The sequence below is a fragment of the Phycodurus eques genome, chromosome 17 (assembly GCF_024500275.1).
Source record: "Phycodurus eques isolate BA_2022a chromosome 17, UOR_Pequ_1.1, whole genome shotgun sequence".
NCBI classification, from domain to species: Eukaryota; Metazoa; Chordata; class Actinopteri; order Syngnathiformes; family Syngnathidae; genus Phycodurus; species Phycodurus eques.
In genome coordinates, this window is record NC_084541.1 from 4,053,575 (window position 1) to 4,073,688 (window position 20,114).

Consider the following 20,114-nt stretch of genomic DNA (forward strand, 5'->3'; position numbering starts at 1 on the left):
TGAACCCGGGTCCTCAGAACTGTGAGGCTGACGCTCTAACCAGTCGCCCACCGGGCCGCCTTCATATTAACTTGATTTGCAATATAATATTGTGATAGGAATCACATTATTCTAATTGAATGATGTTTGACACAAAAGCTACTCCGGACTTTCTTTCACGAACTTCCGCAAATCTGCTGAGTTTTTCCCCCCCCCGAGTTACTCACCGGAGCAGTGACCGCGGTCTTTGGCACATGGAGGCGAAGGCGACGCAACAGCGGGAAGCGAGTCGGCATCCAAGTGAAGCTCTGCAAGGAGAGCGTACAGATTGCCGTTTCCATCGATTCACCTCGCGAATCCACGCTCCCTACCCAGCAAAATGGACGAGCTTCATCTTCTGATAAAGACCAGTAAAGACTTCGGACGTTCCGCCGCCACGTGCTTTACGGAGACTTGGCTTTGTGAGGCTGTACCCGATGGCGCCGTCATGCTTCCCGGCTTCCATCTTCATCGGGCAGACCGCGACATGGAATCATTGGGGAAAACAAAAGGCGGCGGGATATGCTTCTATATCAACGAAAACTGGTGTACGGACATCACGGAGCTCAGCACACACTGAAGCCCGCATTTAGAGTCTCTGTTTTTGAACTGTAAGCCATTCTACTCGCCTCGTGAGTTCGCATCATTAATTCTCGCCGGTGTCTACATTCCGCCTCAAGCTAACATGAATGCCGCACTGCTAATGCTCGTCGGGCAAGTAAATTAAATTAAAAAAAAAAAAAACACCCATCATTAAAATAAAAAAAAAAATCACCCCTCATTATTCTCGGGGACTTTAACAAAGCTAAACTCAACCACGAACTCCCTAAATACAAGCAGCACATCGACTGTCCTACCAGGGAAAATAGGATTTTAGACCACTGCTATACTACACTAAATAACACATACCGTGCCAAACCTCGTGCAGCACTGGGCTCGTCTGATCACTGCTTAATTCACTCAATACAGGCAAGAACTTAAATGCGTGAAGCCTACAGTGAAAACAGTGAAAAGGTGGACTTCAAAGCTGTTTAGACTGCACAGTTTCTTTGAAAATTCAGCTAGCAGCCTGGATGAATATACTGAATATACGGACACTGTCACATCCTATATTAGTTTCTGTGAAGATGTGTGTGTACCAACAAAGTCATTTCGCACATTCAATAACAAGCCGTGGTTCACTGCCAAACTTAAGCAACTTCACCAAGCGAAGGAAGGTGCATATCAGAGCGAGGACAGGCCGCTGTATAATCGAGCTAGAAACCAGCTGACGAAAGAAATTAACAGTGCAAAGAGAAACTATGCAGCAAAGTTGGAAAAACAGTTTAGCGCTAACGACTCTAAATCAGTCTGGCATGCATTACAATCGCTGACCAATTACAAGCGACGATCACCCCAAGCTGAGAACAATAGCACACTAGCCAACGACTTGAATACCTTCTACTGCAGATTTGAAAAGGACACTTTCACAACCCATACCCACCCAGCCACACCACCGACCACAATCACACCTCTGACGTCTGCGTTAACCATCCACGAACAGGACGTGAGACGCATCTTCAAACAACAAAAGATGAACAAAGCGGCAGACCCAAACCATGTGTCCCCATCCTGCCTCAAAGTTTGCGCGGACCAGCTCGTTCCAGTCTTCACACAGATCTTCAATAGATCTCTGGAACTGTACCATCCTGTTTCAAACGCTCCACCATCATTCCAGTCCACAAGAAACCTACAATCTTGGGGTCTAAATGAGTACAGGCCTGTCGGCTTGACAGCTGTGGTCATGAAGTCCTTTGAACGTCTCGTAGTGGACCAACTCAAGAGCCTCACAGGTCCCCTGCTGGACCCCCTGCAGTTTGCCTACCGAGCGAACAGGTCCGCATATGATGCAGTCAACATGGGACTGCAATTCATCCGAGAACACCTCGACAATGCACGGACCTACGTGAGGATACTGTTCGAGGACTTCAGCTCAGCCTTCAACACCATCATCCCTGAACTCCTTTCCTCCAAGCTTCTCCAACTCACCACCTCATCCACACGCAGCATCAGCAGTGGGGCACCCCAAGGTTGTATCCTCTCTCCGCTGCTCTTCTCTCTCTACACGAACGACTGCACCTCAATGTACCCGGCCGTCAAACTCCTGAAGTTTGCAGATGACACCACTGTCATCGGCCTCATCACAGACAGTGACGAGTCTGCATATCGACAGGAAGTGGAGCGGCTTGACCTGTGGTGCGGCTGACACAACCTGGAGCTGAACACGCTCAAGACTGTAGAGATGATCGTGGACTTCAGGAGGCATCCTTTGCCACAGCTGCCCCTCACGCTGTCCAGCTGCCTTGTGTCAACCGTCGAGACCTTCAAGTTCCTGGGAATTACAGTCTCTCAGGACCTGAAATGGGCAATCAACATCAACTCCGTCCTAAAAAAGGCCCAGCAGAGGATGTACTTCCTGCGGCTTCTGAGAAAGCATGGCCTACCACAGGAGCTGCTGAGGCAGTTCTACACAGCGGTCATCAAATCAGTCCTGTGTTTTTACATCACAGTCTGGGTTGGTGCTGCTACAAAAAAGGACATCCTTCGACTGCAACGGACAATCAAAACTGTGAAAAGATTGTCGGTACCCCCCTACCCACCCTTGAGGACTTGCACGCTGCCAGAACTAAGACAAGAGAGTGAAAAATCCTCTCTGACCCACCACATCCCCGTCACCAGCTCTTCCAGCTACTTCCCTCAGGTAGACGCTACCGATCAATGCAAACTAGAACTAGCAGACATTCCAACAGCTTCTTCCCTCTTGCAATCAACTTCTTAAACAGCTAACCATTGCAAGATTCGGGCAATTTTTTTGTCTGGAGTTTGTTGTCACATTTCTGTCAGGCCAATTACAACTCGTGCACTCACTGTAGTAGTCTTGCCATGCTGCACTATTTGCATATCTGTTGTTGACCAATTCTGGCTACTCATGCTGGAGTCGCATCTCCCCCACTTGCACACTAACTGAGGAGTATCTGCAACATTTGCACAACCAACATTGTCCCAGATTATCGCACTACTCGTCACTTTAAACCGCATACACTCCTTGAAGTCTCGGCGCCCTTTGCACAATGGTCATTGCACCGGACTATTGCTATATTACTAATTCAAACTGCTCTAAGTGCTTGAGGTCTCTGCATCTATTTGCACAATTGTCAAAAAATGTTTTTTTTTTTAAATAAATAAAATTGTACCGGCATTACCAGATAACTAGCAACCCTTTATTGCTCAGTGACTGTTTTTCTCAATGTCTTTATGTCTCAAAAGTGTTCTCTGTCAATTGACTGTTTGTTGGCGTACTAGAGCGGCTTCAACTACCGGAGACAAAGTCCTTGTGTGTTTTTGGACATAGTTGGCAAATAAAGATGATTCTGATTCTGATTTAAGGCAAATCCTGGGTGCTGCTGTTGTACAGAAGGTTTGCTGGATATCTTTGCTTGGCATCAGCTGGCCCAAATTTGCATACTGCGATAAAAAGCCACAAAAACGAGGTTTCTCAGCCAATATTATATAGGAACGGATGGTGCTCTTGCCACTCAATGTAATGCACATTCGCAAAAATTATGTTCCTGATGTTTCGCGAACGAAAAGCTTGGCTTTTTAACTTGCATTAGTTATCATCCATGCATTTTCCGTACCGCTTATCCTCACTAGGGTTGCGGGCGTGCTGGAGCCTATCCCATCTATCTTTGGGCAAGAGACAGGATATACCCTGAACTGTCACCAGCCAATCACAGGGCACATAAACAAACAAACAACCATTCGCACTCGCATTCACATCTCCGGGCAATTTAGAGTCTTCAATGAACCTACCATGCATGTTTTGGGGATGTGGGAGGAAACCAGAGTACCGGTAGAAAGCCCACGCAGGCACGGGGAGAACAAGCAAACTCCACACAGGCGAGGCCGGATTTGAACCCAAGTCCTCAGAACTGTGAGGCAGATGTGCTAACCAGTCGTCCACCGTGCCGCTATTAGTTATCATAATACATCCTTCCATCCATTTTCAACACAGCTTATCCTGGTTAGGGTCGCGGGACGCTGGAGCCTATCCCAGCTGACTTCAGGCGAAAGGCAGACTACACCCTGAACTGGTCGCCAGTCATTCGCAGGGCACATATAGACACGGACAACCATTCGCACTCCCATTCCCACCGTCACTGAGTGGGAACTGAACCCACGCTGCCTGCACCAAAGTCAGGCGAGTGTACCACTACACCATCAGTGACATCATAACACATCCCTCCATCCATTTTCTGAGCCGCTTCTCCTCACTAGGGTCGCGGGCGTGCTGGAGCCTATCCCAGCTGTCATCGGGCAGGAGGCGGGCTACACCCTGAACTGGTTGCCAGCCAATCACAGGGCACATAGGAACAAACAACCATTCGCACTCACAGTCATGCCTACGGGCAATTTAGAGTCTCTAATTCATGTTTTTGGGATGTGGGAGGAAACCGGAGTGCCCGGAGAAAACCCACGCAGGCACAGGGAGAACACATCATAATACATCTTAATGCAATTACTGATTATCTTTGTTTCTTCTGCATTGCAAATAAGTTGGCTCCACACTTTGTATTTTGTAATACTTTATTTATTGTTCATATTATTTATACTTTATTCATTAATTCATTTTCCGTACCACTTATCCTCTGTAGGGTCGCGGGCGTGCTGGAGCCTATCCCTGATATCGTTGGGCGAGAGGCAGGGTACACCCTGAACTGGTCGCCAGCCAATCGCAGGGCGCACAGAAAGAAACAACCATTCGCGCTCACATTCACACCTACGGGCAATTTACAGTTTTCAATTAACCTACCGTGCATGTTTTTGGGATGTGGGAGGAAACCGGAGTACCCTGAGAAACCCCACGGGGAGAACGTGTTAAACACAGGCGAGGCCAGATTAGAACCCGGGTCCTCAGAACTGTGAGGCAGATGTGCTAACCAGTCATCTACCGTGTACACCTTATTATTATTATTGGTAAAAGATTATACCTTGTACTGTATTCATTTGTTTATTCCATCCTCTTTTGCTGATTTGTTTTAAACTTAAGATGTTGCCATGGCCCAATGGTTAAGATCATCACCTGCCACCGTGGGGGACCTTAGGTTCAAGACACCGACTGGACCATCCGTCAACATCACCCGGACTCACGGCTGTGGTGTCCTTGAGCAAGACACTGATACCCCGAAATGCTCCCCGGGCGCTTCAGCTGCCCCCTGCTCCAGTGTGTTCCACTAACGTGTGTATGTGTTCACTGTGATGGGTTAAATGCAGAGAAGAGATTTCATGTGCATTCATGCATGTTCATGACAATAAAAGGTGATTCTTCTTCTTCTTCTTCTTGCTTTGTTATATATGTCAAAGTGTATAGGATTATATGGAAAAATAAATGTTAAATAGATTTTTTGAAATTTGAAATTCTCCCATCCACTCAACAGACAAAAGGACCAAAAATGGGTTCCACTGAGTACCGGTATCGATTCCCACTACCGGGAATAGGTACTGTACCGGTTTAAATAGTGAAAGGTACCCATCCGTAATCAAGACACACTACAACTAACTTTGGGTAACATAAATACACTTGAACAGTGATGATTAATGTCCTGATTACAGAAAAAAATCATAATAGCGCAATGCATGCTGGGAACCAAAGTTGATGCGAGAAGTATACTCAAGCTGCCGAGCTCTGAAATTAAAAGCAACAAACTGATTTTTTTTTCTTCACAAGAATCTTTGACACTTTGTTTAACGTGCCTGAGGAGTTACTAAAATGTCTCCCCCAAAAACATGGATATACAGTATATAACGCCGTTAATAGGTTGCAAATGCATATGGTGGGTTGGAAAAGTGGCAGGACAGGGGAGACGCACAACAGGACTCCTTTAACTAAGGAGAGTGAAGTGCCCTATCCTGCAAAGTGAGTAGGCCACATAATTTGGGGGTTTTGAATGAAGTGCAGGGCAAACACAGGATATTATTAACATTTTGAGTGAGTTGATTTGTGTGAAAAAATGCACAAATAAGTTCTTGCACTAAATGTTGGTTTGCTATTCAGCAGTTCTGTACCATCTTTGAATGGTCATTTTTATGTAATAGAGCCCTTTGTGTTGGAAAAAATAATTCCAGTATGTGGTTATTTTTTGATCGCTTCAAGCCCTTTGTTGTTCAAGAGTGGATCTAGTCAACACATTATGATTTGAGCATGACATATATTAAGATACATTAGTTCAATAAAAAAACATTCACATATTTTGATCATATTTAAAATGGCATTGTTGTCATACATCTGGTTAGGAACTGTGGTCCCCTACATCATTTGAGTTGCCCATCCCTGTTCTAGCATATGCCACCACATCTGCATATGTTTGAGCCGCCACAATATATCCACCTAAAGATGGAGTTTGCAGTTTAAAAAAGAACAAACACTTTTTGTCAGTATGACCTGACAGAAGAATGTTATTAAATGAACTTCTGAGGAATCATACCTTTCTAGGCCCATTTTCTGCCTGTCATTTAATCTTAATTAGCACTTCGTGTCAATATCCAATCAGAGACTGTAGAGCCAGATGCCTTGATCAAGGGGTGTTGTCAATCATTTGCACATGTACACGCAGCCTCGCAGGGACAAGCAGCAGCCTCTCACAAAAGGAGACTGTTATAGTTTCTTGGCTGGATTCCAGTGGCGTGCAAAGTTGCAGGGAGAGGAGGGGGGGGGGGGGGTAATGGCCCCCAGCATTCACTTGGGAGGGACCATCGAAATGGGTCTGGGTGGGCATCCCATAAAGTTTGATCCTCATTCCCCTCATCCTCATATTTTGGGTTGTAGGCATACTGTAGTTTGCTAGCCAACTGCACACTGTAGTGGTACAAATACAGTAGGCCTTGTAACTAAGTAACTTGCAATTGCATTGTATAGCCACTGCTGGAATGAAGGCGCTCAGTACTTATATAGTGGCACAGGGCTGACACATGCCAAAAAGTGAATAGAGTTTTCACCCATTCTCTCATTTGGATGAGAAAATGGGGTCAGATGAGAATCTCCATCATATCCTTGTCCACTTCCTGTGGAGTGCTTGTGGCTGGGAGGTGTTGCTGTGAGTGGGTCTGGGACTGGACAGGGATCCTTCGCTCCAGCGTGCTGGTATGAAACACTGGCCCATCTATACATGACATAAATAAGAACGTGAAAACTCGTAAAATAAAATCCATCTACAACCCCAATTCCAATGAAGTTGGGATGTTGTGTTAAACATAAATAAAAACAGCATACCATGATTTGCAAATCATGTTCAACCTATATTTAATTGAATACAATACCTTATTGTTTTTAGCAAATAATAATTAAATTAGAATTTTATGGCTGCAACACGTTCCAAAAAAGCTGGGACATGTGGCAAAAAAGAGAAAGTTGAGGAATGCTCATCAAACACCTGTTTGGAACATCCCACAGGTGAACATGCTAATTGGGAACAGATGGGTGCCATGATTGGGTATAAAAGGAGCTTCCCTGAATTGCTTAGTCATTCACAAGCAAAGATGGAGCGAGGTTCACCTCTTTGTGAAGAAAATAGTCGAATAGTTTAAGGACAACGTTCCTCAACGTACAATTGCAAGGAATTTAGGGATTTCATCATCTACGGTCCATAATATCATCAAAAGGTTCAGAGAATCTGGAGAAATCACTATGTAAGCAGCAAGGCCAAAAACCAACATTGAATGCCCGTGACCTTTGATCCCTCAGGCGGCACTGCATCAAAAACCGACATCAATGTGTAAAGGGTATCACCACATGGGCTCAGAACACTTCAGAAAACCAATTTAGTAAATACAGTACGGCACTGGAGCCGTAAGTGCAACTTGAAACTCTACTATCCAAAGCAAAAGCCATTTATCAACAACACCCTGGGCCCGAGCTCATTAAAGATGGACTGATGCAAAGTGGAGAAGACTTCTGTGGTCCAACGAGTCCACATTTCCAATTGTTTTTGGAAATTGTGGACGGTTCTACTCCGGGCCAGAGGAAAATAACCATCCGAACTGTTATGGACGCAAAGTTCAAAAGCCAGCATCTGTGATGGTATGGTGCTGTGTTAGTGCCAATGGCATGGGTATTATTTGCTAAAAAAAAAAAAAAGTTTATCAGTTTGAACATTAAATATCTTGTCTTTGTAGTGTATTCAATTAAATATAAATATATATATTGAACATGATTTGCAAATCATTTTATTCTGTTTAACACAACGTCCCAACTTCATTGGAATTGGGGTTGTACATATACATTCATGACACGTGCTCAATAGCAGCACAGACTTTTTATATCCATATCATTGGTGTCCAAACCAATGAAATAAGCCATTTGCGGCCTTCCGGCCATTTTTTTGTGGCTTGCGGCATGTACTCAAAATAACATTGAACATGGCCTGCGACCGTAATTTTACCGGCCTCGATATATCGTCATGTGTCGCATTGCAACTGTTTTACCTCGACTCTTCTCCAAAGAGACTGGGTGACAAGAGGATTCACTCTGTGAAACAGTCACATCATCTCAAATTTATAAATAAAACAGATTCAGGCTCTGTTCACAAAAAATGGACTTAAACCAATATTAAACATTTGGCACAGAAGCTTAAACAGTAATTAATGCCATAGCATGCAATATACTGCGAATCAAATTTCCACTTGGTTAAGAAAAAGTGCCAAGTAGGAACACTAATAACAACACAAGTAGATCAAGCAAACTATTTTGATTCAAGATTTGTACTTCTTTTCAAAAGTCTGCAGCCTTTTTTTAAACGCTGCTCTGTCAACATGTTCAATGGCTACATTTCTTACAATAGTGAGTACGCTATACTGTATACGGTATAATGTGAGCATTACGCGCAACCATATACGCTGTCACTTTGCCTTTGCATTGTTGGGCAAAGGCTTCCATAATTGCAAGCTGACAGGAAATGTCCCACCGTGTGCTTTGTTCCCAGCAGAAGAAATTGGGTGGGATGGTTGTGTTTAAAATTTTTTTTTTTTTCACTTTGAGGTTTTAAGTTGTGGATCCAATTCTAAAATTTCCCACATTGTCGCGGTGGTGTTGGAAATACAGATCCTTTCCAAAATAAATTTAATATCATGAAAAAGTTTATTCATTTGTATAATTCCATTCAAAGAGTGAAACCTCCATAGATTATAGATTCAGGGCCCACAATTTAAACAATTTCAAGTATTTATTTGTTTATTTTTTCATAATTTGGGCTTCCATCTTATAAAACGCACAAAATCAGGAATTAAACAAATTAGAATACTGTGAAGAAATCCCCATTTACTTCTCAGTTTTAGTAGAAAAAAGAAAGAAATTAGGGTCACATTGAATCAATCAAAATATGATACTTTCAAAATGATATGTTAAACTTCAATACTTGGTTTGGAATCCTTTTGCTTTAATTACTGCATTAAACCAGGTTTTGGTGCTTCTGGCGGTATGGGAAGGAGCCCGGTCATGCTGGAAGATGAAATCTGCATCTCCATAGAGATCCTCAGCAGAACGAATCATGAGGTCCTCTAAAACATTCTGGTAGACTGTTGTGGTGACCTGGCAACCAGTTCAGGGTGTACCCCGCCTCCTGCCCGATGACAGCTGGGATAGGCTCCACCACGCCCGCGACCCTAGTGAGGAGAAGCGACTCAGAAAATGGATGGATGGATGGATGTTGTGGTGACATTCGATTTAAGAAAGCAGTTTACCAACACCTGCACTGGACATTGCACCCCAAATCATGACTGACTGTGGATATTTCACACTGGACCGCAAGCAGTTTGGGTTCTGTTCTTCACCCGTCTTCCTCCAAAGCCTTGGACATTGATGCCCAAATGAAAGGCACACTTTACTTTCCTCGGAAAAGAGGACATTGGACCACTGGCAAACAGTCCAGTCCTTCTTCTCATTGGCCCAGTTGAGACGCTTCCTACGTTGGCTCAGGCTCAGAAGTGACTTGGCCCGAGGAACCCAACAGTTGTAGCCCATCTCCCGGATGCGACTAAATGTGACGGTTTTTGAAGCTGTGACTCCCGACTCATTCCACTCTTTCTGGATCTCTGCTAGATTTTTTAATCTTCTTTGTTTGATAATCCGCTGAAGCCCATGGTCATCTCTTTTGCTGGTGCATCTTCTCCTGGGACATTTTGTCCTTCCACTAGACTTTGAAACATAGATATGTTTGGACACAGCACTCTGTGAACAGCCAGCCTCCTTTGCTATGAACTTTTGTGGCTTACCCGTCCTATGGAGGGTATCAATGATGGTCTTCTGGCCAGTTGTCAAGTCTGCATTCTTGCCCATATTAAACCCAGTTGAGACAATTGAACCAAACTGAAGCAATTTAATGACACCTGGGGAAACCTGTACAGGTGGCCTGGCCTGTGCTTTGAGTTTAGTAGATGATTAGTGTGTGACACTCAGTTTAAAACATTTATGGCCTGCAAAATTTGGGCTGATTTCTTCACAGTATTCTAATTTTTTTAATTCCTGATTTCGCAGGTTTTATGAGCTGGAAACTCAATTATGTAAAAATAAACAAATACTTGCAATTGTTTAAATTGTAGGCCCTGAATCTATAATTATGAATGTTTAACTTTTTGAATGGAATTATAGAAATAAATAAACTTTTCCATGATATACATTTTTTTTGGAAAGGGTCTGTAATTCCATTATTGGCGCTCAATTTTCTGTAACTGTGCAGCTACCGGCTCACCGTCAGAAAACTTAGCTTCATGTACGCGAGCGCCCGCATTTCCAAATGCAACAGACACGCACACGGCCAATCAGACAGAGGGTCCCCACCCGTCACTATCTCTGATTGGTTTAGAGACCACAATGGGTTTCATGTGTGTGCTTTCAAGTTGTAGAAATATTTGTTTCTTACTCAAGATTACTACACCCCCTGTTTTTTTTTTTTTTTTTTTTTTGCTGCACCATTCTGAAATTAGGGCGCATATGCGGCCAAATTAGTCGCACTCTAGAGTCCTGTCTCGTCAAAAATTACAAATATGAAACAAAATCATACGCAGGATTTCCAGCAACTCGAGTACGAATCCATAGCTCTAGACGGAGATTGATCGTACTTTATGCGTACCTGCTAATTTTTGTACGTCTCAGACGCGGGACGTACGTCAAACGAGATGACTCCAAATTCAAATTATGTTATTCAAGTTCAGTTTTTTAATGCAATTATTCATCCATCCATCCATTTTCCGAGCCGCTTCTCCTCACTAGGGTCGCGAGCATGCTGGAGCCTATCCCAGCTATCATCAGGCAGGAGGCGGGGTACACCCTGAACTGGTTGCCAGCCAATCACAGGGCACATACAAACAACCAACCATTCGCACTCACATGCACACCTACGAGCAATTTAGAGTTGTCAATTAACCTAGCATGCATGTTTTTGACATGTGGGAGGAAACCCGGAGAAAACCCACGCAGGCCCGGGGAGAACATGCAAACTCCATACAGGCGGGGCCGGGGATTGAACCCGGGTCCTCAGAACTGTGAGGCAGACACTCTAACCAGTCTACCAATGTGCCGCTTGCAATTATTCAAGTTTAGCCAATTAAAATTCTAATATACATTATTCAAATTCAGTTGCTGGTAGCATATATTTCAGCCCATAGTTTGTAGATGTTTTCTATCTACTATACATACATATCAGTCAAATCACAAGTTGTCTCTGATTACATATAAAATATAAACATGATTCTCAGTTTGTAATCTTACCAGCTGCACGTTCTGGGATGTGAACGGGACTGGGGCTGGACAATCGACTTGGCACCATCATGTTCTGAAGGGCTGGGGTGCCAGGCTTACTGGTGTCCTGACTCTGATTCTTGTCCGTCTGCGTGCAGCTATCCCTGCTGCCTGTCTTTGAGTGAACCGCTGTAATTTGTGTGGGAGGAAATACTGGGGAGGGAGATGATGTGATAGATTCTGTTCTGAGAGAGTCTGTGCGAAATTCTGGACCAAGCAGAACCCCTGAAGGAGAAGAAAAATTCACCATGATTCCTTTTAAGACTAACTACTACCATCACCATTATACTCCAAGCACACTGTTTGTGAAAGTATGCACATTAACTAACTCTTACCTAGGCTCCCTTTCCAACTGCTATCTTTGCGTTCTTCAGTGACAGCCGAGCTATTGACTCCAATGCCATGAGAGAGTAGCCCTGAACTTCCAGGACCAGTGTTTGAGATGGACATAAGAGACTTGGAGGGCCTCATTGTAGATGGCACATCTAACTTGATTGGCTCCTTCTTGGAGCGCTGGTGGAGTACCTTGATCATAGCATCTTTCTCTATGATCTGGGCATGGAGATTCTTTATCCTTAATAAAAAGAAGAATCGATTTAAAAAACATATTACACTGAATTAGGGCAGTGTGAGGTGAGGTAAACCTCGGGCAGATCATTTGTCAGTCGCAGGGCTGATACAAAGACACTGAGGGGAACGTTAAGGCCTTTTGACACTGTACATATCAGAGCGCAGCACACCATCGACAAACATTACAAACACCCCCCCCCCCCCCCCCCCCCCCCCAATTCTTTCCAAAAGACCAACCCACAGCCTGGAGGAGGTGGCCCACTGGTCCATCTATAATACAGACAGTAAACTGAACCAATCAGGATATACAACCCCAATTCCAATGAAGTTGGGACGTTGTGTTAAACATAAATGAAAACAGAATACAATGATTTGCAAATCATGTTCGACCTATATTTAATTGAATCCACGACAAAGACAAGATATTTAATGTTCAAACTCATAAAGTTTATTGTTTTTAGCAAATAATCATTAACTTAGAATTTTATGGCTGCAACACGTTACAAAAAAGCTGGGGCAGCGTCATGTTTACCACTGTTACATCACCTTTTTTTTTAAACAACATTCAATAAACGTTTGGGAACTGAGGACACCAATTGTTGAAGCTTTGTAGGTGGAATTCTTTCCCATTCTTGCTTGATGTACAACTTCAGCTGTTCAACAGTCCGGGGTCTCCGTTGTTGTATTTTACGCTTCATAATGTGCCACACATTTTTAATGGAAGACAGGTCTGGACTGCAGGCAGGCCAGCCAAGTACCCGCACTCTTTTACTACGAAGCCACGCTGTTGTAACACGTGCAGAATGTGGTTTGGCATTGTCTTGCTGAAATAAGCAGGGGAGTCCATGAAAAAGACGTTGCTTGGATGGCAGCATATGTTTCTCCAAAACCTGTATGTACCTTTCAGCATTAATGGTGCCTTCACAGATGTGTAAGTTACCCATGCCATTGGCACTAACACAGCACCATACCATCACAGATGCTGGCTTTTGAACTTTGCGTCCATAACAGTCCGGATGGTTCTTTTCTTCTTTGGTCCGGAGGACACGACAGCCACAATTTCCAAAAACAATTGAAAATTTTGACTCGTCGGACCACAGAACACTTTTCCACTTTGCATCGGTCCATCTTAGATGAGCTTGGGCTCAGATAAGCCGGCGGCGTTTCTGGGTGTTGTTGATAGATGGCTTTTGCTTTGCATAGTAGAGTTTCAAGTTGCACTTACGGATGTAGCGCCAAACTGTATTTACTGACATTGGCTTTCTTAAGTGTTCCTGAGCCCATGTGGTGATATCCTCTTCACGTTGATGTCGGTTTTTGATGCAGTGCCGCCTGAGGGATCGAAGGTCACGGCCATTCAATGTTGGTTTTCGGCTTTGCCGCTTACATGCAGTTATTTCTCCAGATTCTCTGAACCTTTTGATGATATTATGGACCCTTGATGATGAAATCCCTAAATTCCTTGCAATTGCATGTTGAGGAACATTGTCCTTAAACTGTTCGACTATTTTCTCACATACTTGTTTACAAAGAGGTGAACCTCGCCCCATCTTTGTTTGTGAATGACTGAGCAATTCAGAGAAGCTTCTTTTATACCCAATCATGGAACCCACCTGTTCCCAATTAGCCTGTTCACCAGTGGGATGTTCCAAACAGGTGTTTGATGAGCATTCCTCAACTTTCTGTCTTTTTTGCCACCTGTCCCAGCTTTTTGGAACGTGTTGCAGCCTTAGAATTCTAAGTTAATGATTATTTGCTAAAAACAATAAAGTTTATCAGTTTGAACATTAAATATCTTGTGTTTGTAGTGTATTCAATTAAATATAGGTTGAATGTGACTTGCAAATCATTGTATTCTGTTTTTATTTATGTTTAACATAAATAAAAACTTCATTGGAATTGGGGTTGTAGAACGAAAGCTGCCCGACTCCTTCCCTTTAACATAGAGGAGGTGGCCCATTGATCCAACTTATATACAGACAGTAGACTGAGTCAATCAGGATATTGTATGAAATCTGTCTCGTGTCACTCCCACTACTAGTATCCCAGTTGTGTAGAGTAGTGAGCGACGACATAGTGAAAGAAACATGCAAAAACAAAAATAAAAAAGAGTGCAAAGAAATTTAAGAATCTCATCTGAGATGATGCAAAATGTGCCAGAATCACAGATACGTTTGTTGGGGGGGGGTTGCTGTGGCCTCCAGCCCTTGCTGTGACAATAGCAGTATGAACAGGTAATAAATCAGCAGCAGAACGATGGAGGAACAGCCACAGAGTGCTGGGTTTTGAAACCGGGGGACAAAGAGAGTGGCAAAGTGTTTGCCGGCAAGCAGGTTTTAACATTTGATCAATAAGGGACTTTGAGGTAAACCTGCCAACCTAAAAAAAATCACTTCCAAAACAATTTGTCCGAATTTGTCTGAATTTCCATATTTTCAGAATTTTGTCAAGAACTTGACTTTGTGACAGACATAATCGATAAGACATAATGGCTTCAATATTTGTCATTTTAATGTTTTTATCACCCATGTAATAGCGGATGCAGTTCCAGCTTGAATCAAACTACCAGTATATGAGCTTTTGACATTCCATAATCAAAAATATCTGTTTGTGGATTAATTAGCATTTTGCCAATTCTGTTTTCAACCCCGGTGACAAATAAGCAAGCCTATTAAAACAGATTAATCAGATCTCAAACGTCAAAATTAAAACTCAGCACTCTATTTTACTCTACTTGTATACGTCTTCTCTTGCATGCTATTTAACATATTTCCTACATTTCCTACATCCACAATTGCTGCTGAAACGATGCAAATTTCCCCATTGTTGGACTAATAAAGGTTATCTTATTACAATATTTATTAATAATAATAATATACTTTTAACCTGCCCACTTTCTGAAGTGACTAGAGACTAATTAATTTCCGGTTCAGACGGCGTCCTGTGTGGACTTGTATTATTTTATATTTAGATCTATAAGCATATATTAATTGGCCTGTTATTTTGTTGTTCAAAATTGGTTACTCTGCCCAAAAACACGGTTCCAGCCAGACCTATGTGATAAGAGTACTGTATCACCAAATCACTTATTTTGATGTTTTCCAACTGCATGACACGACAGTTTAGCAATTAGCTTTGTGACACTCGTAAGAAGCATGGTAAGAAGTGTTGGTTATTCGCTACCATGGAGGTGATGATCAGTGACACAATGCGTTGACACCGGACACAAAGAGAAAACTCGCCTCCGCGGCTTGGCAGCCAGGGGATGTGATAAAATAACATGCACCAAGCAGCTGTTCAATGTGGTCGCGCCGGTAATGTCAGACTCTGGACCCCTCCCCAATATCCAGAACAATCAGTGTTATGGCCGTGGCTGTACAGTAAGCACCTTTTAACCCGAAGCCATAGCTGCTATGTCAGGGATATTCAGAAAAAAAAACTGTACATATTAGAGATGATTTTAATAAAAGGGATGAAAGAATCAAACAAAATTGGTGGAGTTAACAATAGATGCTAAATTTTTGGTATTTAGGAAGTTGATAATACAGTAGGCTACATTATAATTTAAATAGAATATTCCAAAGGCGTGGGCCATAGTGGCTGAATCCAGCCTCTTTGTAAATTTTTGTTCTAGCCGTTGGAATGCCAGAGGACCCCAGGGGCCGGGATTGTTGATATGATATATGAATATCGGATAGATATGATGGCCCAAGACCGTTAAGACATTTAAAAAACTAGCAAAATAACCTTTAAAAAAATTAATAAATATGTCATCTAAAACACAAAGGGGCCAATGCCGTGATCTTAAAACCGCTGTAATGTGTTCTCAACCTCTGGTCTTCGTCACCACATGAGCAGCTGAGTTCTGCAGTAGTTGTAGATTAGAGATAGTCTTTTTTGGAAGACTAGAGAGCAGGGCATTGCAGTAGTCTAAACGACAGGAGATAAAAGCATGCATCAGCACCTCTGTGTTAGCCTGAGAGAGAAACGAGCAGACTTTGGCTATATATTTAAGATGGTAAAAATCTTGGTTACATTCTTGATGTGTGGAATAAAATTATGTCCAGAGTCAAAAATCCCATCCAGGTTCTTTACACATTGTGATGGTTTAAAATCTTGTAGTTTTGGCAAAGGTTTTTCTCTCTTCCCTTCAGGACCTATAACTAAAACTTCTGTTTTGTCCTGGTTGAGCTGTGGGAAATTTAAAAAGGGTGTGTTCCAACTACAGGAGGAATCACACTCCTCAGCCTGGTAAGGTCTATTCAGGGGTGCTCGAGACGAGGTTCCGTCGGGAAGTCGAATCGCAGATTCAGGAGGAGCAGTGTGGTTTTCCTCCTGGCCGTGGAACAGTGAACCAGCTCTACACCCTTGACAGCGTCCTCGAGGGTGCATGGGAGTTCGCCCAACCAGTCTACATGTGTTTTGTGGACTTGGAGAAGGCGTTCGACCATGTCCTTCGGGGACTCCTTCAGGGGGTGCTTCTGGAGTATGGGGTGCTGAACCCACTGATACTGTTCTGTCCTTGTACGACCAGTGTCAGAGTTTTGTCCTCATTGCCGGCAGTAAGTCGGACTCGTTTCCAGTGAGGGTTGGACTCCGCCAAGGCTGCCTTTTGTCACCGATTACGTTCATTACTTTTATGGACAGAATTTCTAGGCGCAGCCAAGCCATGGAGGGGGTCCGGGCTGGTGGCCTCAGTATTGCATCTCTGCTTTTTGCAGATGATTTGGTTCTGTTGGCTTCATCAAGCCGTGATCTCCAACTCTCACTGGAGCGGTTCGCAGCCGTGTGAAGCGGCTAGAATGAGAATCAACACCTCCAAATCTGAGACCATGGTCCTCAGTCGGAAAAGCGTGGAGTGCCATCTCCAGGTCGGGGATGAGATCCTGCCCCAAGTGGAGGAGTTCAAATATCTTGGGGTCTTGTTCACGAGTGAGGGAAGAATGGAATGGGAGATCGACAGGCGGATCGGTGCAGCGTCTGTAGTGATGAGGACTTTGTATCGGTCTGTTGTGGTGAAGAAGGAGCTAAGCCAAAAGGCGAAGCTTTCTATTTACCAGTCGATCTACATTCCTACCCTCACCTATGGTCACGAGCTGTGGGTCGAAAGAACAAGATCCTGGATACAAGCGGCCGAAATGAGTTTCCTCCGCAGGGTGTACAGGCTCTCGCTTAGAGATAGGGTGAGAAGCTCGGTCTCCCGGAAGGGGCTCAGAGTAGAGCCGCTGCTCTTCCGCATTGAGAGGAGCCAGATGAGGTGGCTCGGGCATCTGTTTAGGATGCCTCCTGGACGTCTCCCTGGTGAAGTGTTTCGGGAACGTCCCACCGGGAGGAGACCCCGGGGACGACGCAGGACACACTGGAGAGTACGTCTCTTGGCTTACCTGGGAACACCTTGGGATCCCCTCGGAAGAGCTGGAGGAAGTGGCTGGGGAGAGGGAAGTCTGGGCTTCCCTGCTAAAGGTACTGCCACCCCCCTCCCCCCCGGCGACCCGACCTCGGATAAGCGGAAGAAAATGGATGGATGGATGGCCTTTTAGTTTTGGCCAGTCCAAACACATAGTGTTGCTAAATATTGTAGAAAGGCAAGAACATGAGATTGCATTAACCGCTATTTTCAAGGCATCCAGGCTCTATATGATGTTTTTTGAAAAATGCACCAGAAGTGCGAGGATGCTCCAGTGTATTTTGCCGCCTTGCAACCCATGAAAATACCCATTATAACTTTCCTACTAGATAGATTTGTGGTGCAAGGAAACCGGTCTTACCTTTTGCCCCACTTATACATACAGTATAGAATCACAAATGCAAACAACTCTACATCGCCCAGTGTTCATTTTGTTGACGAACAATTTTCCTCATAGTCAACGACTTTTTTTTCTGACTAAAATGAGACAATGACCCGACTAGTTATATGTCCATTATGGTTTTGGGGAATCTTATTTATAGTTTCACTGCATAAATAGGAGATTTCAGAAGTCACTGGCCATCCGAGAGGCGTCCCTCTGTTGTGTGTCAGTCGAACTCTGAGCTAAAGTGTTAGCTCTTTGTGTTTGGAAAAAAAAACAAAAACGTGACGCCTGTAACGGTCGTCATCTTTGGCTTGTGTTGAAACGCTCAAAAGCAGACTGCCATTTAGTCATTTTCGACTTAAGGCTTCGTCTTTGGGGAAGACGTGACATCATCGTGACGTCGCCACTTGGGTTCATTCCTTCGTGGTTTTGAACCGTTGGACAGGCTTTCGAGTGCCCCCTCGCAGACGCTCATGCCATTACACTGCTCCCGGTAAACCGGAAGCTTGTTAGCTCAGCCGAGCTAGGAAACAGTTAGCGAAGGCGTCGAGACAGCGTGTTCCTTCTTGATCACTGCTGGTGAAATAATAAACTTTAGCTTGCTTATAGCACCGCCGAGTGCTTTTTCTTGCTGGTTTTAAGCTTTCATTGTGCGCCGATCTCCTACGAGTACTCTGCTGCGAGTGACGTGCCATCTTGCGTCACATGTTGCATAGCAACCGACTACCCCTCGAGAGCACGGCTAACTAGCCGCCTTCTTAATTAATTGAAAAGCCTTCATTTCTGCTCGTTTTTCGAAACGCAGACGCCTCGATTGTGTTTTAAAGCTTTATGCCTGGTATTTTTAACCAGTTTTGCGATTTACACAACGGTTACAACAAGCTATGCCAACGAGAGGTGCTGCCTTGCAAACGCAGTAGCGCCACCGTCCCTTCTCAGACGTTCCCTACACAACAACTTGATTTAAACACTGCCTCACGTTAATAGTGAACAATTACTTGGCGGTTTCGTTTCCGAAGGGGAGCGATGAATTAATTCCTTGTTTTCATTTTTTATCATTTCGGGTTTTCATTTTTTTAAAACAAAAAATAAATAAAGGAAAAACCTGATTTGATTTAAAAGTTTTTCAGAAACAAAAAAATTGTGTTTTTATTTCATTTAAAAAATTTTTTTTTTTTTTACATTTTCTTTGTATTTTTTTTAAATTTCTTTTTCTTTTCCAAATAGTTTTTCTCTCGTTTTTGGCTTTTCCCTCTGCCTAAAGCCCACACCATTGCTTTCCAAACAATCAATTAATTAATTTACAAGCCTAAGTATAAGTTCATTTGACTTTTACTAAAGTTAAATACAAAATGAAAAATGAAATTAGCTGAACTCCTAAATGGCTTTCACAAATTGAATTGACTTGCAGTGATAGCCATCACACACTCAAATAATTTTTTTTTTTTTTTTTTAAACTAAATCATAACTAAAGTTAATTTATTTATCAAAGCTAAATAAATTAATTGGTTAAATTAGTTTCAAATTTAGTTAACAAGCTGATTTGTTTCACTCCACCAAGTGCCCTTCACAATTGTTTTAAATCAACAATTAAATTACCAAGTCTCACACAGCAACTCTTCTGCTGCGTCACGCTTCCGGTGACATCCCGCGGCTCACCGAACGCACAAAAACGCTCACAGCAAAACGCTCCAAAGAGATGGAACAGTCCTACGAGTTCAAGACAAAGATGGCAGTCCTAGAGACGGAGCTGTCCTGCCTCCAACAACAGCTCCAGGATCAAGAGGATGAGTTCGCCCATGTCAGATGTGAGCTACAATTACCTCGACAGCTATCCGCCGACTCTCCGACTCATCCCATCTCTCCAGCCCCTGCTACAGACAGCGGGGGGCCCTCCCTCGCCA

The 20,114-nt window shown here is 43.5% G+C and overlaps 1 protein-coding gene across 3 annotated transcripts in view; it reads right to left on the reverse strand.

Annotated features, from left to right (window-relative positions):
- Positions 1–4,660: 4,660 nt before the first annotated feature.
- amot (angiomotin) overlaps positions 4,661–20,114 on the reverse strand; it is a 172,810-nt gene continuing 157,356 nt past the window's right edge. For all 3 annotated transcript variants that reach the window (XM_061702365.1, XM_061702364.1, XM_061702363.1), the window contains 3 exons: positions 12,184–12,422; positions 11,819–12,073; positions 4,661–7,217 (listed from right to left, as the gene is read on the reverse strand). In XM_061702365.1, the coding sequence (XP_061558349.1) occupies positions 7,084–7,217; positions 11,819–12,073; positions 12,184–12,422 (628 nt within the window). In that variant the 3' untranslated portion in view covers positions 4,661–7,083. The remainder of the gene's footprint in view (positions 7,218–11,818; positions 12,074–12,183; positions 12,423–20,114) is intronic.